Source organism: Hippocampus guttulatus, chromosome 12 (assembly GCF_054856545.1).
Source record: "Hippocampus guttulatus isolate MCC_2025c chromosome 12, RoL_Hgut_1.0, whole genome shotgun sequence".
NCBI lineage: Eukaryota > Metazoa > Chordata > Actinopteri > Syngnathiformes > Syngnathidae > Hippocampus > Hippocampus guttulatus.
The window spans coordinates 11,755,943-11,771,719 of record NC_141272.1 but is presented as its reverse complement, the minus strand read 5'-3'; the positions used below and the strand labels follow the sequence as shown (position 1 = coordinate 11,771,719).

Below are 15,777 nucleotides of genomic sequence, written 5' to 3'. Positions count from 1 at the left end.
TCTAAATGGACCAGAAAATGCATTGGTTCATAAATGCATCCAACACCTTGTTGTGAATTTAGACATTCATTCATTCATTCATTTTCCGATCCGCTTATCCTCACAAGGGTCGTGGGGGGTGCTGGAGCCGATCCCAGCTGTCTTCGGGCAGTAGGCAGGGGACACCCAGAATTGGTTGCCAGCCAATCGCAGGGTACACAGAGACGAACAACAATCCACACCCACACTCATACCTAGCGACAATTTAGAGTGCTCAATCAGCCTGCCATGCATGTTTTTGGAATGTGGGAGGAAACCGGAGTACCCAGAGAAAACCCACGCAGGCCCGGGGAGAACATGCAAACTCCACACAGGGAGGCCGGAGCTGGACTTGAACCCTTCACCGTGAAGCCGACGTGCTAACCACTGGACTACCGGGCCGAATTTAGACATTCAGATCAAAATTTGAACAGCTGGATATGTGCATTCAAAAGTTTATACAACGTCAAATTAAGTTCACCTTTTAAGGTTATTGTGCATCTAAGGCTCATCCAAAAATTGGCTTCTTCTTTGACATAGCAATCGTGGAAACCCTCAATGTCAGAAATGAATACCACAGAATCACACAGATAAATCACGTAATCCTTCTCGTTTTAATGTCAACTTTTTTTCTGAATTACACCTTAAAATAACATGTTTTCCCCAAATCCGTACATTTTATGAAAGCACACATATACGAATACCAATCCAACATTCTGCAATGTTTGTAATGAATGACAAAGGCTTGAATGAGAAAACCCCAAACTGGAGATCCGAACAGATGCACCTCGCTGTTATGTACATTCATCTTACTTTTCTTGTCTCTTGAGACATTTTTTTTATAGCATTTCTACTTTACATGTTACTTATTAGAGTGAGACAATCATGCGGGGGTGCGCATTTTGAAAAAAAAAATGGCAGCAGATATTACAGGAAACTGTTAAAAAGAAGGCAACAGTAATACGCTTCATTCAAAGGTTTGTTTCATTTACGGTTCAGAAAAACTGAATGTGATCGCTACTAGGATGTAACTGTAGATTGCGTTTAATCATGATTTCTGACAAACCTTTGGTGTTTACGTCATCCGGCAACCATTAGTTGAGTGTCATTAAAGATGCGTTGTTTATGAAGGAAACGTTACTACATTTGGACACTCATATAATGTGACCTTGTGTTATTGTGTTCAACATTTGCACAAGTAACAGAGCAAACGTTCGAATAAATCAGGTCCGACTAGAAAAACAAATAGTAAAAAGTCATCAACAATCTGAAAACAAAAATTGCCCCAATTGTTTATTATGAACTAAAACGTTCAAAAAGGATAAAACGTGTCAGTCCCATGCTGTACAAGCGCACTCATCCTTCTCTGTTATCGGGACAAGTGGTGGCTCCTATTGCTGTACAAACCTTGACTAACATTGGGCAATCACAAGGGCCTGAAACATCTGACCTGACAAACACACAGTGAAAATGTTCGAGACAATGAAATCCTATGCCAAGTATGTCATTTAAAACACGGGTCACATAGCAGAGTGAATATTTTGTATGACCGTGTGCATTGTTGTCAACCCGGTTTTGTATGTGTGGCTCCTCCATGAGTGGAAAAGTAGCAGTTCTTTGAAGGTTTAGAATGACTTTACCGTAACATGTATGCTAATTTTTATTTTCCCGGATATGCCGTTTGTATCTTAGCATTAAGCAAACAGACTCTCACGAGATGTAGCTATCCAGTTTGGTTGGACATTTTGGTCTGGAAACATCCAATGTTTAATTCTCCTTTGTTTTATTTGTCAGTTTTACAGTTAACTTCAACCGGCAGTGTGAGCCTCTTATTTGAAGAACTGTGTAAGCCAGAGAGCGAGAACAGGCGCTGAGGCATACTTTAAAAAGTATGTTTTAATACATTTGTGTGGAGAGGGATAAACTTTACAAAAACATTTTTTGTTTTTTAATTGGTTTCCTATATCGTGGCTTTTTACCTACCGCAGGTGGGTCAGGAACTCATACTCCACTATAAACGGATTTCACTGCAGTTAGGACCTAATCAAATGTGCGTCTTGGGTTTGCAATTATTATAAAATTCCATTTAGTCTCTATTGCTTTAGTATAATCAATAATCATTCCCACAAAGAATTCTCAGTGGTAAATGAATGCAAAATATGGCATTAACCGTATAATGCCATTTGTATCAAATTTGATACTGCAGGTTTAAAATATGATTTTCCCCAAATGATCATTTTCAGATGTAATCTACATAATGCTTATCAATGTGATACGACAAATATCTAAAACATGATATGGCAAAAATATTTTTTAGGATTTTTTTATTATAAGGGTTTTAATGAACATCTCAGTTCCCCCAAATCAGATTTTTCTGGCTATTCCTTGATGGGTCAGGCATTACAGGGCTAAAATGAAAGGGACGCATGGTTTGATGCCGTTTTTAAACATCTACCGGTACATTAAAATTGATTCTCTCTCCAAAATTCAGGTATGGTGCTTATTCTTTCACACAGAACACGGACGTGGTTGTTCTACTGCTCTCCGGCTTTGCCTTTAAATTTGACCACCATGACGGTGATGTTGTCGGGGCAGCCGCGGTAGTACGACTGGAGGACGATGCTCTTGGCGCCGAAGTGCGGCTCGTCCAGGCGTTCGCGGACAAAGCGCACGGCCTCTTCGTTGCTGAAGGTGTCCCAGAGGCCATCTGATGCCAGGATCATGAACTCTGGCTGCAGCTTGTTCAGGTCGAAGGAAAGGATGTCAGGGTCGGGGATCACCACGTTGAGGTTCTTCAGGGTGTAGTCGCCCAGCGAGCGGGACATGGCCAGGATGCCCTGCACGCGCCACGAGCCGTTGAAACTGATGAAGCCGCCTGATAGCAAGAGAAATCAATTTTGAGACTGACAGATATCTAAATGATAAAAAAAACTCTTTCTTGCCACTCCCAGTCGAAGTTTACAGGCCAAGTAAACATTTATATGTTACGTATTAAAATGAACCACTCAGCTTTGCCTTAGATTGAACAGACAACAAAAATGCCGTTGACACATGTAGACAGATAATATAGCAATAGTCAGAGGCAAACATTATCTTCTTTATCATCTAGCTCTGTGTTATTAGCATTGGGGGTGAATTATAGATTACTACAAAGCATTCCCTTCTGCTGTGATTAAAAAAAAAAACAATTATAGTACAGACCTGAAGAAAAAAAAATCTGCGACAAAATACTCTTCACATTCGTGATGAAAAAAAAAAGAGTGATGCAACCCCTGCTACATTATGTGCATTGATTTTGATTGCATGAAATCTGGTTCTTTTAGTCAAGATTAAGCTAAAATAAATTTATAAATCCCTGGTTTATTCCCCTCATTCCCCCAAATTCTCGTCAATTCCAGTGGAAAGTTTCCAACAACTCAGTATAAGATAACATCACTTCCTGTGCTTGCTGCCACATGACCTGTGTGGCTGCAACAGATCCTCGACTGGGGAATTGTCTCGGAAAACGCTTGGATTATATTCAGACTTCCTTACATGGCCACGACGTTTCCTCGTCTCCAAGCAAGCAAGGTCATAGCTAGCGTTTTAAAAATGCTGAGGTCGCGACATCAGGCTGCAATAGACTATATAATGTACAACATATGTATATATATATATATATATAAAACGAAAATATGTCTTTAGAATTTGTGCCATATTTTATTATTGTCATCCTTACTCTTACGATATTATTATTCATCATTACCATTATTTCTCATTGCTCATGGATTAATTATCATCAGAGTTTTATTTATGATTATTCTCACCAAACAACTGAGTGGCGGATATCAGTTTGAAAAAAAAAAACATACAGTATTTAGTACATTTAATACCAAATATCTCAATCTGCAGTTTCAGCATGCTTCTTTTTTATTTTAATCTATATTCTTTGCTTGCTTCAATTTGAATATTAAGAATCTTCATTTCATGTACCGGTATTTAAATTGAGCTTATTGTACACTCCTAAATTTCATTTCAACATTTATTTGATCTGTTTAGAAAAATCCCCAAATAAACACTAGTGTTCAATAAATATAATTGTGATATGATATAAATATTGGTAATTTGAGTCATATTTTATTATGACTATCATCATATCTTTTGGTTTCAGACAGTGTAACTGTGTGAAGTACCGGTATTGTGTATTTATCATTATTTTGTCAATAAGGTCATGGATAAAAAACATGTTTTGCGTTTACAATTATTTTTATATATCTTTTACTTGCTGTTGCGTGATGTATCTCCAATTTTGCAAGTCAGAGTCAGCTAATAAAAGAATTAGCATAACTTGCACAGGTGAGAGGGAGTGCATTGCCTCATTTGGCATTCTCGGCACAACAGTTCCAAGAATAACCAGTCCACCTTTTTCTTATGTGGAATTTGGGAACAGTTGTCAGTTCTAATCATCAGATCGAGCCCTTCCAGTGAAGTGTGTCTCTCTCATTTGTTACCCTTCATGTCACTCTAAGAGGAGCAAAGGGGGGGAACATTTGTTTTTAAGCAGTGTTTTATTTCGTTTTTTCCTCCAGTCCCGAAATGGACCATTAGATGGAGATGATGGACTATTATGCAGTGTGGGCCCCCATGCTCACTCTTCTGGCCCCCTGCCACCATCACGCCAGCACTCCAGAGTGCATGCAGCAAAAGTAGGAGGCAGAATTATGGCTCCAAATGCACCTGAAATGCTGGCTGTGTTTGTGAACCAGCACACTTAGTTCAGCCGAGACGAAACAGGGAATAGTCGGGGCAGCGGTCATGACTGTTTACGTTAGGTTTCCCAAAGTACCGTAAGAAATTCATTTGTATGCAGCCCACAGTCAGTCTGTGTCGACTCTCACCAGCTTTCTTGATCCTCTTGCGCTCTTTTAGCTGGTATGGCTTGTGGTCGTGCGATAGCGGGATGGCCTTGCCGTCTTTATCGCACAGGACTCCGCGCGAGTCGCCGACGTTGGCTACCGTCAGCTCCTTATCGGACAGCAGGGCCACCAGACATGTGGTGCCTGAGGGAGGAGGAACAGAAGAAGGAGTGTGGTTGATGTGGAAATAATTGACTCTAAAACGGAGTCTATCGAGCTAGAATTAAATGAACTAGAGCGGCACTCAGCAGAGAGAAGACCTCTGCCCAAGATTAACAATGCGAAGTCATAGATCCACGCTTCATGCTTAAGCTTGAATTTGGTAATTTGGGAATCATGCATTACTTACAAATTATCAAAGCAGGCGCATTCAGCATTTTTTCCACGTGTCTGAGTAACGTTTCTGTGACACGCGTGAGTCAAAACAAGAATAACAGCACACTTTTTACCCTCTCTTTACGGTTCTCAGGGAGCCATCCTATCTCATGCAAATGACCCCGCGCCACTCTACTGTGGGGCATGCCAACGTCAATATGACTTTGCATTACCATGACGACAAGTGTCGGAGCAACAGGGTTGCTTCGGCCAGTGAGCCCAGGCACATACAGTATTTTACCTTTGAAAAATCTTACAGCACACCCAACAAAAAAACACCAACAAGTATTTTTGTAGCCCAGGGTCAAATGTACTGGGATAGGCCTCCTTTAAATCTCTGTCAGGGGTGTTACACACCCTTTTTTGTACTTGTTTATTCATTCATTCATTTTCCGATTCGCTTAATCCTCACAAGGGTCGCGGGGGGTGCTGGAGCCTATCCCAGCCGTCATCGTCCAGTAGGCGGGGGACACCCTGAATCGGTTGCCAGCCAATCGCAGGGCACACAGAGACGAACAACCATTTGCGCTCACACTCACACCTCGGGACAATTTAGACTGTCCAATCAGCCTGCCATGTATGTTTCTGGAATGTGGGATGAAACTGGAGGACCCAGGGAAAACCCACGCAGGCCCGGGAAGAACATGCAAACTCCACACAGGGAGGTCGGAGCAGGGATTGAACCCACTGTGAGGTCGACGCGCTAACCAATGGACCACCGGGCCGCTGTACTTGTTTATGGTAACTTTAAAATATCACAATTTTCACCAGGCCCGATGTGTGCGCAAAGTTTGCTGGGTTTTCGTTCCCGTTAAAATGCTTAAAAATATGAATATTACCTATAATAATACTAATAATAATAATTTCTATAGAAACAATGGGGACCTCGTAGTTGTTGCTGTGTAGGCCCTTATTACCAAAGAATTTAAATTTCAAATTTAACAATAGCTAACTGAATTAACAGGCTCTTAACTTGTTCAAAGACAAGTCCAGACAACAGATGGTAATCCCTTTCGGAGCACTAGCTAGGGCAAAAATGTCAAACACAACCCACGCTCACTTGGCCAAACATTTGAGTGTTGATTGTCAGAAGCAAACACCGATGAGGTTATTTGTTAAAGTTCATCTGTGTATCCAACAGCACTGCAATTCTGTTAAGCATTTGGTTCTAGGGTGATAATGGATGCTTGAATATAATTACACTTGTCTTTTGCTATAATGTGTTAATGCGTGAAAAAAAAGAAAAGACCATCGGCTGATTTTTCTGTCAAAGAGCTATTATGGGCCGATGAAATCAACCAGCTGGTGTACGGCCATACAAAACACCTCCAACTCTTACTGTAACCTTTAAAAATAAAAGCGGGGAAGCCTCGCCCCTCTATTTGGCTCTTCAGTCCGACTGACCCATTGTGGACTGTGGAGGCCTTTTGTGTGCGATCCAAAGTTGTGCACAAAACTGCCTCTTTGACCATCTGCTCACACACAAGAGACTAATATGGCGGGAGGAAGAGTTATGTTTCGGAGAGTTACTGGGCATCAAGCTCCTGCCTATACTATAACGCCCTGTATGAGGGCTGAGTTAAATGTGAAAATGGGCAGTAAAAGTGTAATTGCCCGGGGGTCAAACTCAGGATTCAGTTGGACTAAACAGGGATAAACTGAACAAAAATATCTCTTTCAATGAATTTAGATTTTAAAAAAATCATGAAAAGGTTTCCATGTAATGAAATGGTTTTCTTAAAGCATTAAGCAACTCTGACCTGGTTGACTTTAAAATCGCCCAATTAATGTACAAAGCACACAATAACCTGCTCTGCCAAAACATTCAGAAGTTTTTCGAAATTCGAGAAAGCAGCTATGATTTAAGAGGTACCAACTTATTCAAAAAACTCAAAACAAGAACAAACATCAAGCAAAGAAGTGTATCTATCAAAGGTGTTAATCTGTGGAATAATCTCGAAACGGACCTGAAAATGAGTAAATCGCTTGCTGAGTTCAAAAACAAATTCAAAAAAATAGTACAAACAACCTACATCAATCAGAGTTAAAATGATAAATTCTAAACATTAAATATAATGATAAATCAGAACTAAGTTGATAAATAGAGAAAGGTATTGAAATATCCATTATGAATACAAGAGAAAATTGACACAAGAGTGCCAGGGTGTGGATGTATATAATCCCGATACAAACCAAAAGTTGTAAAAATATCACGGTTAAGGGTAAAGTATGAGCCTTAATGGAGACTTCTTTCTTCTTCCTTTTTTTCTTTTCTGATTGATATAAAAATGATTTATTAGATATAAACACATAACGGGGTAGGACTAGATAAGTTTTTTACTTCTTCCTACTCCCTTGAACATAATAACTGTGTTGAATGAAGACTGATTTCTTTCTTTTTACTATTTTATCTACCTTATTTTCTGTCAAATTATTACTGTATATGTTTTATGTTCAATAAACAACAACAACAAACTCTATTGGTCTTTTTTAATGTATTTGAGTCGGCTCAATGTCATTTTAATATTTAACATAATTTAACTCAAGTACTAGAATTGGATTCAACTTCATTTACTTGGGTAGTACGGTTTATGTATATAGATGTAGTCTCTGATAAGAAACAAACAGGTCAAATTGTTCAATGCAGACAATTTAAATCAGTTTAGCGGCCATATATATTTTGGGAAACACGGAGGAAACCAGAGTACTTAAAGGAAACCCGCGCAGACGTCATTGACAAGCGTTATGGCAGTTGGTCGATACGAAATGGACCGTTGCACCGCTCTTTTGCTGCCTAAGCAGAAACATTACCTCCACGCAGAGCTCGACCATGGCCCAAATTCTCTAAGCAGCATCACAACACGGGCATGGGAACAGGAGCTCTGAACATCCCGAGAGATAATCTCCCAAGCAATTGATTGTTAATTTTAGTCGACCAAGCATTTCTCCACATCTCTACAAGTAAAGCGCAAGCAATGTGCTGCTTGCTGACCTTGAGACTTCTGCTGTAAGTTCCACATGTTGGAATGATGTTGAGTGACGTGCAATTTATGTCGGAGGTGCTTCGGGGTTAGACGGAATGACATAAATCTCATTTGAAAGGAGAGATGAGATGTAAGGTGGAGACGGGCGATTACTTCTCAACAGCAAAACACTATTTTAGTTTTCCCTTTTTGTGGCAATAGGTGTGAAGTCTTAAATGGAAATAGAGAAATACAGCAAGGAGTGCAATAAATACTGATGGACTTGGCTGCAACCTTTTTTTTTCCAACAGCAGTGGAAAATAATTGCATGCATCCTTAATCCCACATCTAGCTTCCCCTTCACTGTGCCTCGCTGTCCGGTTAATTATCCTTCTCTGGATCTCATAGCAATAGAGATAATGGACAGAGGTGGCTCGCTAGCACACACTTCCCCAATTAGGCAAGCTGCATGCCAACCAACATGTTTGCCACTCCCTATTCATTTAAAACAGCATACACGATGTGGATGCTAATTATGAATTTATACCAGACAAAAGAAGATTAAGGTCTCCATCCAAATTCATACTCCATGTTTATTATTGAGTGTGCTAGACAGTATGCCATGCCGCTGTCCGATTTTACGCCGCCCACACCGCCTGCCCATTAGTCGACCCACAAAGTTCAGGCTACTCATGCTCTAAGAGTACACAGTTAGCAGCAAGCAGTGAGACTATTTGTGGTCATGTTGCTTTATGACATCAGCAACATTAACCAGCAAAAAAATAAAAAATCGGAAAGTGTATTCTAATTGCGGTTAAAAGTTTGTGGCCTACTCACAATGACCAACACCACGCATACATAGCTATATCTCCACCAACAATGGTGAGTTTCCACCCTCAAACCAAATGTGTGTCATAGTGCCAAGACTGACCTGCACTGACAAAAAAAGATCTTTAAGATTTTCTCAATTCGTAACTGTTGCACATGTTGAAAATGTGGTGAACCGATGAAATGTTCCCCATGTTTTCCTCAAAAATAAACAGATGATAAGAGGTTAGTTTAATACAGTTGAATCATGTGCAACCCAAAATTAAGTACATTTGATTTTGATTGCGCGTGTACTTGCATGTGTGAAGAAGACTCGCCTACCTTCCACGAACAACCCAGGCTAAACTTTGCTCCTCCCCTACAAAAAAATTGCCACTTACTCAAGATGCTTCCTTTCAACATTGGGACCAGTTCCTATTTACTAAGGGCAACCTCCTATAAATTCTAAGTTACAAAAATCGCACAAGAAACACAAATAGAATAACGGCGGTACGTTCCCAAAACAAACACAAATACCGTCATTTCTTATGAATCATTCAAAATCAATGGCAGGATTATACACGAGTACTTGCGAAATTACACACAAAAAAATCCTCACAACATCCTAGGGGTTGTGAACAAAGTGTACCCTCATTCCAATGTATTTAATATTTACAAATGAATGTATAATATCATCATTTCCACAGCTCATCAAAAACTCAAGACGGCCTCAACGGTGGTTTTGTCCTGAAACAGTTCGCGCGAGCAACAGGGAAACGACCATAAATAAAAGCAAACATATCGTACCCGATGTTGTTTTGTGTAAATGCGGGTTCCCGAGAAGGTACGAAGTATTTTTCAAAGCAAGTCTTTTTTTTTTTTTTGCCTCATTGCCATTTCACAATGCTCGCGCCACTCTGTAAACATCGGCGCACCAGCTTTGGTTTTGTGATAACATGAAAGCCATTTATGCCAGGAAGCGGGAACAGCTTTGATGAAGACTCGAGTGTTGACAGTGAAAACTGTTGGCAAGGTAAGAAAACTTACACAAAGATGGGTCTGAACACAAGAATGCCAATCTACATGATGTTAAGCTCAAGAAATGTGAATTTATGAATGGGGCGGCCCGGTAGTCAAGTGGTTAGCACGTCGACTTCACAGTGCAGAGGTACCGGTTTGCATGTTCTCCCCGTGCTTGCGTGGGTTTTCTCCGGGTACTCCGGTTTCCTCCAACATTCCAAAAACATGCATGGCAGGCTGATTGAACACTCAAAATTGTCCCTCGGTGTGAGTGTGGGCGCGAATGGTTGTTAGTTTCTGTGTGCCCTGCGATTGGCTGGCAACTGGTTCAGGGTGTCCCCCGAAGATAGCTGAGATAGGCTCCGGCAACCCCCGCGACCCTTGTGGGGATAAAGCGGTTCGGAAAATGAATGAATGAATGAATGGAGAATAGGCGGGAAATTAGATCGGCATCCTTTCATGACTTATTGCTAATACGTTTGTTAAAAGCCCGCCTCTTCGCTGCCCTGTGTGTGAAAGACGTTCACTCCCTAAGACAAAAAACAAGTTGACGGAAAAGACTTACTGCAAGTCACCACCTGCTCTCAATATTGCTGCTTTCACCTTTAACTTTTCATTACAGCATTCATGCATCACTGGACAACTTATGTAGTGTGCCAAAACCTGTGTTATGTGACAAGAGTTCACACTGTCAAATCAAGGTTAGGTAGGAGTAGACGCATAGCCACACTGCACCAAGGTGACTGCTTCCGCCTGATGCTTATGGGCATTCCATTAAAGCGACATCAGTCTTATCTTCGCTTGGTGTGTTTGATGATAAGCCACGAGAGGATGGAGAGCGGGAGGATGAATCGGATATGTCGGGGACTGGGAGTTCAACTGGGAGCATACGTCTCTCACTTGCTTCATTCAGGCCCTGATTGCAATAAAGGAGAGAGCTGTAAATCAGCCACAATTGGAAGAATGAGCAACAATTACCTGATCAGCAGTTGCACCCCCACCCCCCAAGACGCTGAGACTGTCATAAATTGGTCCCCCGAACAAGCAGTCGCTTTCTCCTAGTTGACCCACAGACAATATGTCCCACCTTCTGGGCAAAATAATAGCTCTGGACAGAAGCCCATTGTGCAGTTAAAAGGTCACAAAGCATCAAAACACAAAAAGACAGAGGGATCAGGAGATGGCTTTTCTTGCGGGAGCAGCAGAGATTGGTAAGCGGATGCTGGCTCGAGTACAGAAGAAGAGAACGACGAGCATAAAAGAGGTTGGCGACGGGCGAGCGAAACAAAAGGTATTGTCGCTGCCATACTGGAGCCTTCTGCAAGGGGGCTGTCACCTATAGAGAGTTTAATTCTCTCCTTGTTACGACCGGTGTGTCATATGAGCTCTCTCTCTCCCGAGAGCGCCGCTGGATTCAATGAGCTGGAGGATAAACTGCTGACATGGGAGTCACATGTCGTTATTATTCACGCAATACATTGTTCGGACCTGTAATCCAATTTTAAACCTTACCCCTTCACCCTTGTTTAAGTGAATTAGTTCTCTCAGTGTCATCTTTTTTTTTGGGGTCCTGTCTTGCTGAGAGTGAAGATTCATGCCTGAAACGTTAAAGTCCCTGTAAAGTGAAAATAGGTCCTGTAAAGTTGACACCAGGCTTATAATACTTTTGGATTCTTCATCATTCGTATTTTTCATTTCCTTTTGACATTTGCTTGAAAATGCTGAGTTTTAGTTGAGTTTTTTATTAGTTTTAGTATGACTGTTGTCATATATTGGAATATTTCTGGAGAGGAAGATAAGACAAAGGTCAGTAAGTATTGTGTAATAAAGTAAACTGCAATTCTCCAACGACTGTACAGTTTACGTAAACAGGCGTAAGAATCCATAAAAAATCTTGTACAGTGGAACCTGAAATGTCAAATGCCAGTAAGTTGACCAAACTGGGGCACAAACATCATTTTCTCATAAATGTGCCTCAAAAATCGAAATGAACAAACATTTTGGGGGGGTGTTTTTCCACAACACCAGTACAGAATGAATGGCAAATAAAAAAAGAGTAATGATACCCAGAAACTCTGAATTGTGTATCTGTCAGTGTCAAAGTTTCACTGGTTTGGAAGCAAATACATGTGTCAAATATTTCATTATTTGCACCTCCCATTAAAGTTAATGTCACCAAATTTTTAGAGATTTTGGTGCGGCGCTTGCATTGGATCTCATTAGATGTTCCTTGGAAAACAAGGCCTGTCTTAGAGACGAGAATCATTCATTTAAAAGGCAACAAATACACTCCCCTGCGGCGATAAATACAAGATCGGATTTTACAAGTCTACAGACAATGGCGCGGCGGGAGAAGAACAAATAACAGCGGAGCAGTCAATACTGAAAATTGCTGCGCAGCAGAGAGACCATATGTGCATTATACTCCATGATGTGGCATAGTGTTCCCATCAATGAGACATCAAAGCAAATAAAAATAACCTTCATCATAATGAACTTTATTGACCATTCAGGGAAGGCCATAAGTCTTCATATTCCTAACACATTGAGAGTCTCAGCGCCTCGTGTTGGTAAGTTTGTGGGGAGTTTTTAGACCAACCGAAGAGACGTTATAGATTTTATGGACAAACTGCAGAATTTTTTTTAAAGACTTTGGATCAACGGAGTAGTCTTCGGAGACTTTCCCTATTGGAATCTTTCCAGAGGATTTTTTTATTTTATTTTTTTGTTTTGATCAATTGAAGTCTTTCTCACTTTTGAGTGCAACTGAAAGTATCTTGGATCAAGTGAAGTTTCTTTCGAGACTATTTGGCTCAACTTGACCTAATAGTTTTGACAGACTTTTTGGATCAGCTTGAGTGTCTTTCGGCAGAAGGGTATTATGATATTTTTTTGGGACCAACAAAAGAATGCAAGAAGACCAGCTAAAGTCTTTACAGACTTTAGACACCAACAAAAACTTTTTGCACAATTTGGACCAAGTGCAATTTCTTTGGAGACTTCTTGGCTTAGCTGTTAAGTATTTGTACATCAACGTCATATAGAGAAAACAGAGTGAAGAGCATAACCCGCATACCCTCGTCTTTTGCCCTTGGCAGAGATAATAAAAGAGACAGCACTGATTGTAAAAGTATTCGATTTTGCAGTCACACCAAAACAAGGTTGTCAGACACATTCATGAATATCTACCTCCATCATCCTGTATGCTTTGATCCTCCAATCGTCCGCTGCCATTATTCTTATCCCTACATACACACATTACGTGGTAATTCCTTTTCTTATTATCTGTTTATGTGCCTCCTCACCAAATGAACATCTCCTCAACATTTCTTGTCCCCCTTAACCCCGCCCCTTTGCAACACATTCCTTAGTGCGCAGCCTTCACCAACTAAAACTTCCACACGTCCCTTCCTCTGACCCTTCTCTTACCTCTCGCCCACTACTCTTCCTCACTCCTCCCTTGGATCCCTCCATAGATAATTACGACAAGCCTTGTGAAGACTGGCTTGTATTTAAACAGCTGAATAAGCAAGGCCCAGGGGCTGCTGACAGTCACTGTTCGACAATAGAAGCTTGCAAGAGGAAGACCGTGCACTACAGAGGAGGCTTGAAGACATCGCCACGGACTAGCCCAGTGCTCCGGTTAATTCCGACCTGTTTTGTAGCCACACAATGGTTTGGATATCAACGGGAACACACCCGGTAATCATCCAAACTTGTAATATAACCTTGGAATAGGACAAAATAACATCAATGTATATTATATTGCTATTTGTCATGGTATTGTAGCGATACAACCTAATGACAGCCAATACAATAGGTGCTGAATTGAACAGGAAATTAGCCAATAAGCTAATTTGTTCAAATGCATTGATAGAAAAAGTCTACATACCCCAGTTGTAATGGCAATTTTTTTGTCCTATTAATAAAGAAATAAATAATAATAATATAATAATAGATTTTATTTATAAGCGCCTTTCAAGACACCCAAGGACACTTTACAATAACAAAAAACACAAAACAAATAAAACCAAGACTGGCGACGTTTACATCGCAGGGTGTGGTGCCCAAAGTAAAAAGTGTCATGTTGTGCGTTACATTCAATAAAGACACTTTCTTGGAGATTATAATAGTTTATTCTGCCTCTCTGTTATTTTGAACTGTTCGTAATTCCCCCCAATTTGTCAAAGGCCTAACTTTCAGCGAAAGAAAAAGAGCCCCAAAGCACGATACTGCCATTACCATGCTTTACTGTTTGTAATGGTGATGAGCAGTGTTGTGTTTATGCTAAAAATACTTTTTGGAATTATGACCAATTAATTGTGTGTGTTGCGTGTTCAAGTAGCAGTGTGTTATGCGTGCGCGCGCGCACACACACACACACACACACACACACACACACACACACACACACACACACACACACACACACACACACACACACACACACACACACACACACCTGCTTCATTGTATGTGGCGGAGAGCTTTTCCAGCATTTCGCGGTCTAACGTCAGGATCTGCTGCTCCAGGATAGATGGGTAGGACATGCCATCCTTTTTCTCATCCTTCTCTTTATCCTTTTCCCTATCCCGCTCTCGCTCACGTTCATAGGTCAGCAGCTGCTGGCGGAGCGCCTCTGGTAGGTGAGCCTTTGCGTAGTCAGCAGCAGCCTGATAACAGACAGTGGAGAGAAAAAAAAATTGGGTCCGTGCAAATAAATGGTAAGACTTCTACAAGACTATATTCTTGCTGCGAAATAGAATCTCCATGTTGCATTAAGAGGTGCCATTGCTCATGACTGTGAATCACTGCGGATGTTGCCGTGGGAATTGGCTATCATGTTATCATGCTAAATTGTCTTTTAATTTTTGTGTGTAATGGATATTTCATTTAATTTGCATGTTATGCTGAGCAGCTAGCGCCTTTCCTTCGTAGAAATTAAGTTGCAGTCATGGTCACGTTTACTCCATTGGATTTTGGAGGTCCCACAGTACGATGACTTACGTAATTTAGTTATTGTCTACAACAAATAAACCCAATAATTAAAGATTAAAAAAGCGAAATCAAAATGCATGAGTAAACAGAGACACTGACTGAGCTGACGGGTTTATCTCAATACATTCTGCAGTCAGAGCAGATAAATCCTTTGGACACATTTCGTCTGGTTTTAAGTGGAAAAACTGCTGTCTTTCTCTTCCGCTGACTTGGCGCAGAATCGGGATAACAAATCTGCCCAACCAAGGTCATGAGGTTCAGGTAGGTCTGAGAACACGTATCAGATAATACACTGCAGACATGAGTCACACAGAAGATCATATTTCATTTATTCTTAAAATGTGAGTAGAGTCTGTAATAAGGCACATAGCAGCATCTCAACTTCTCGAATGATTCGAGGTCGTATTACAGAGATACAATGAACCCCCACACGTGACATGATCAAAATGCTGAGCCCGTGTCTTACGCCTTCATTCCAACCAAAACCTGCTTCCCTTGCTCCATTTATATCTCATTACGCACAGGGAAATTGCTTCAGAGGATTCTGATAATTCTAGTTTTTTCTTCTTCACTCATCTATGTACACTGGATGCATCTCAAGTCAGAGTTGCTGCAGCTTATCTTCACCGGCTCTCTCCCTCTGCCCATCTTTTCTGCACTCACGTCCAAACACTGCTGATGCTTGCCTCTCCCCTTTGAGT

At 40.9% G+C, this 15,777-nt stretch overlaps 1 protein-coding gene across 1 annotated transcript in view; it reads right to left on the bottom strand.

Moving 5' to 3' along the window:
* Nucleotides 1-613: 613 nt before the first annotated feature.
* Nucleotides 614-15,777, bottom strand: part of ppm1lb (protein phosphatase, Mg2+/Mn2+ dependent, 1Lb) — a 40,321-nt gene continuing 25,157 nt past the window's right edge. Inside the window, exons 2-4 of the mRNA XM_086125564.1 lie at nt 14,541-14,751; nt 4,896-5,057; nt 614-2,893 (exon numbers count right to left, since the gene is read on the bottom strand). Coding sequence (XP_085981690.1) covers nt 2,553-2,893; nt 4,896-5,057; nt 14,541-14,751 — 714 coding nt within the window. The 3' untranslated portion in view covers nt 614-2,552. The remainder of the gene's footprint in view (nt 2,894-4,895; nt 5,058-14,540; nt 14,752-15,777) is intronic.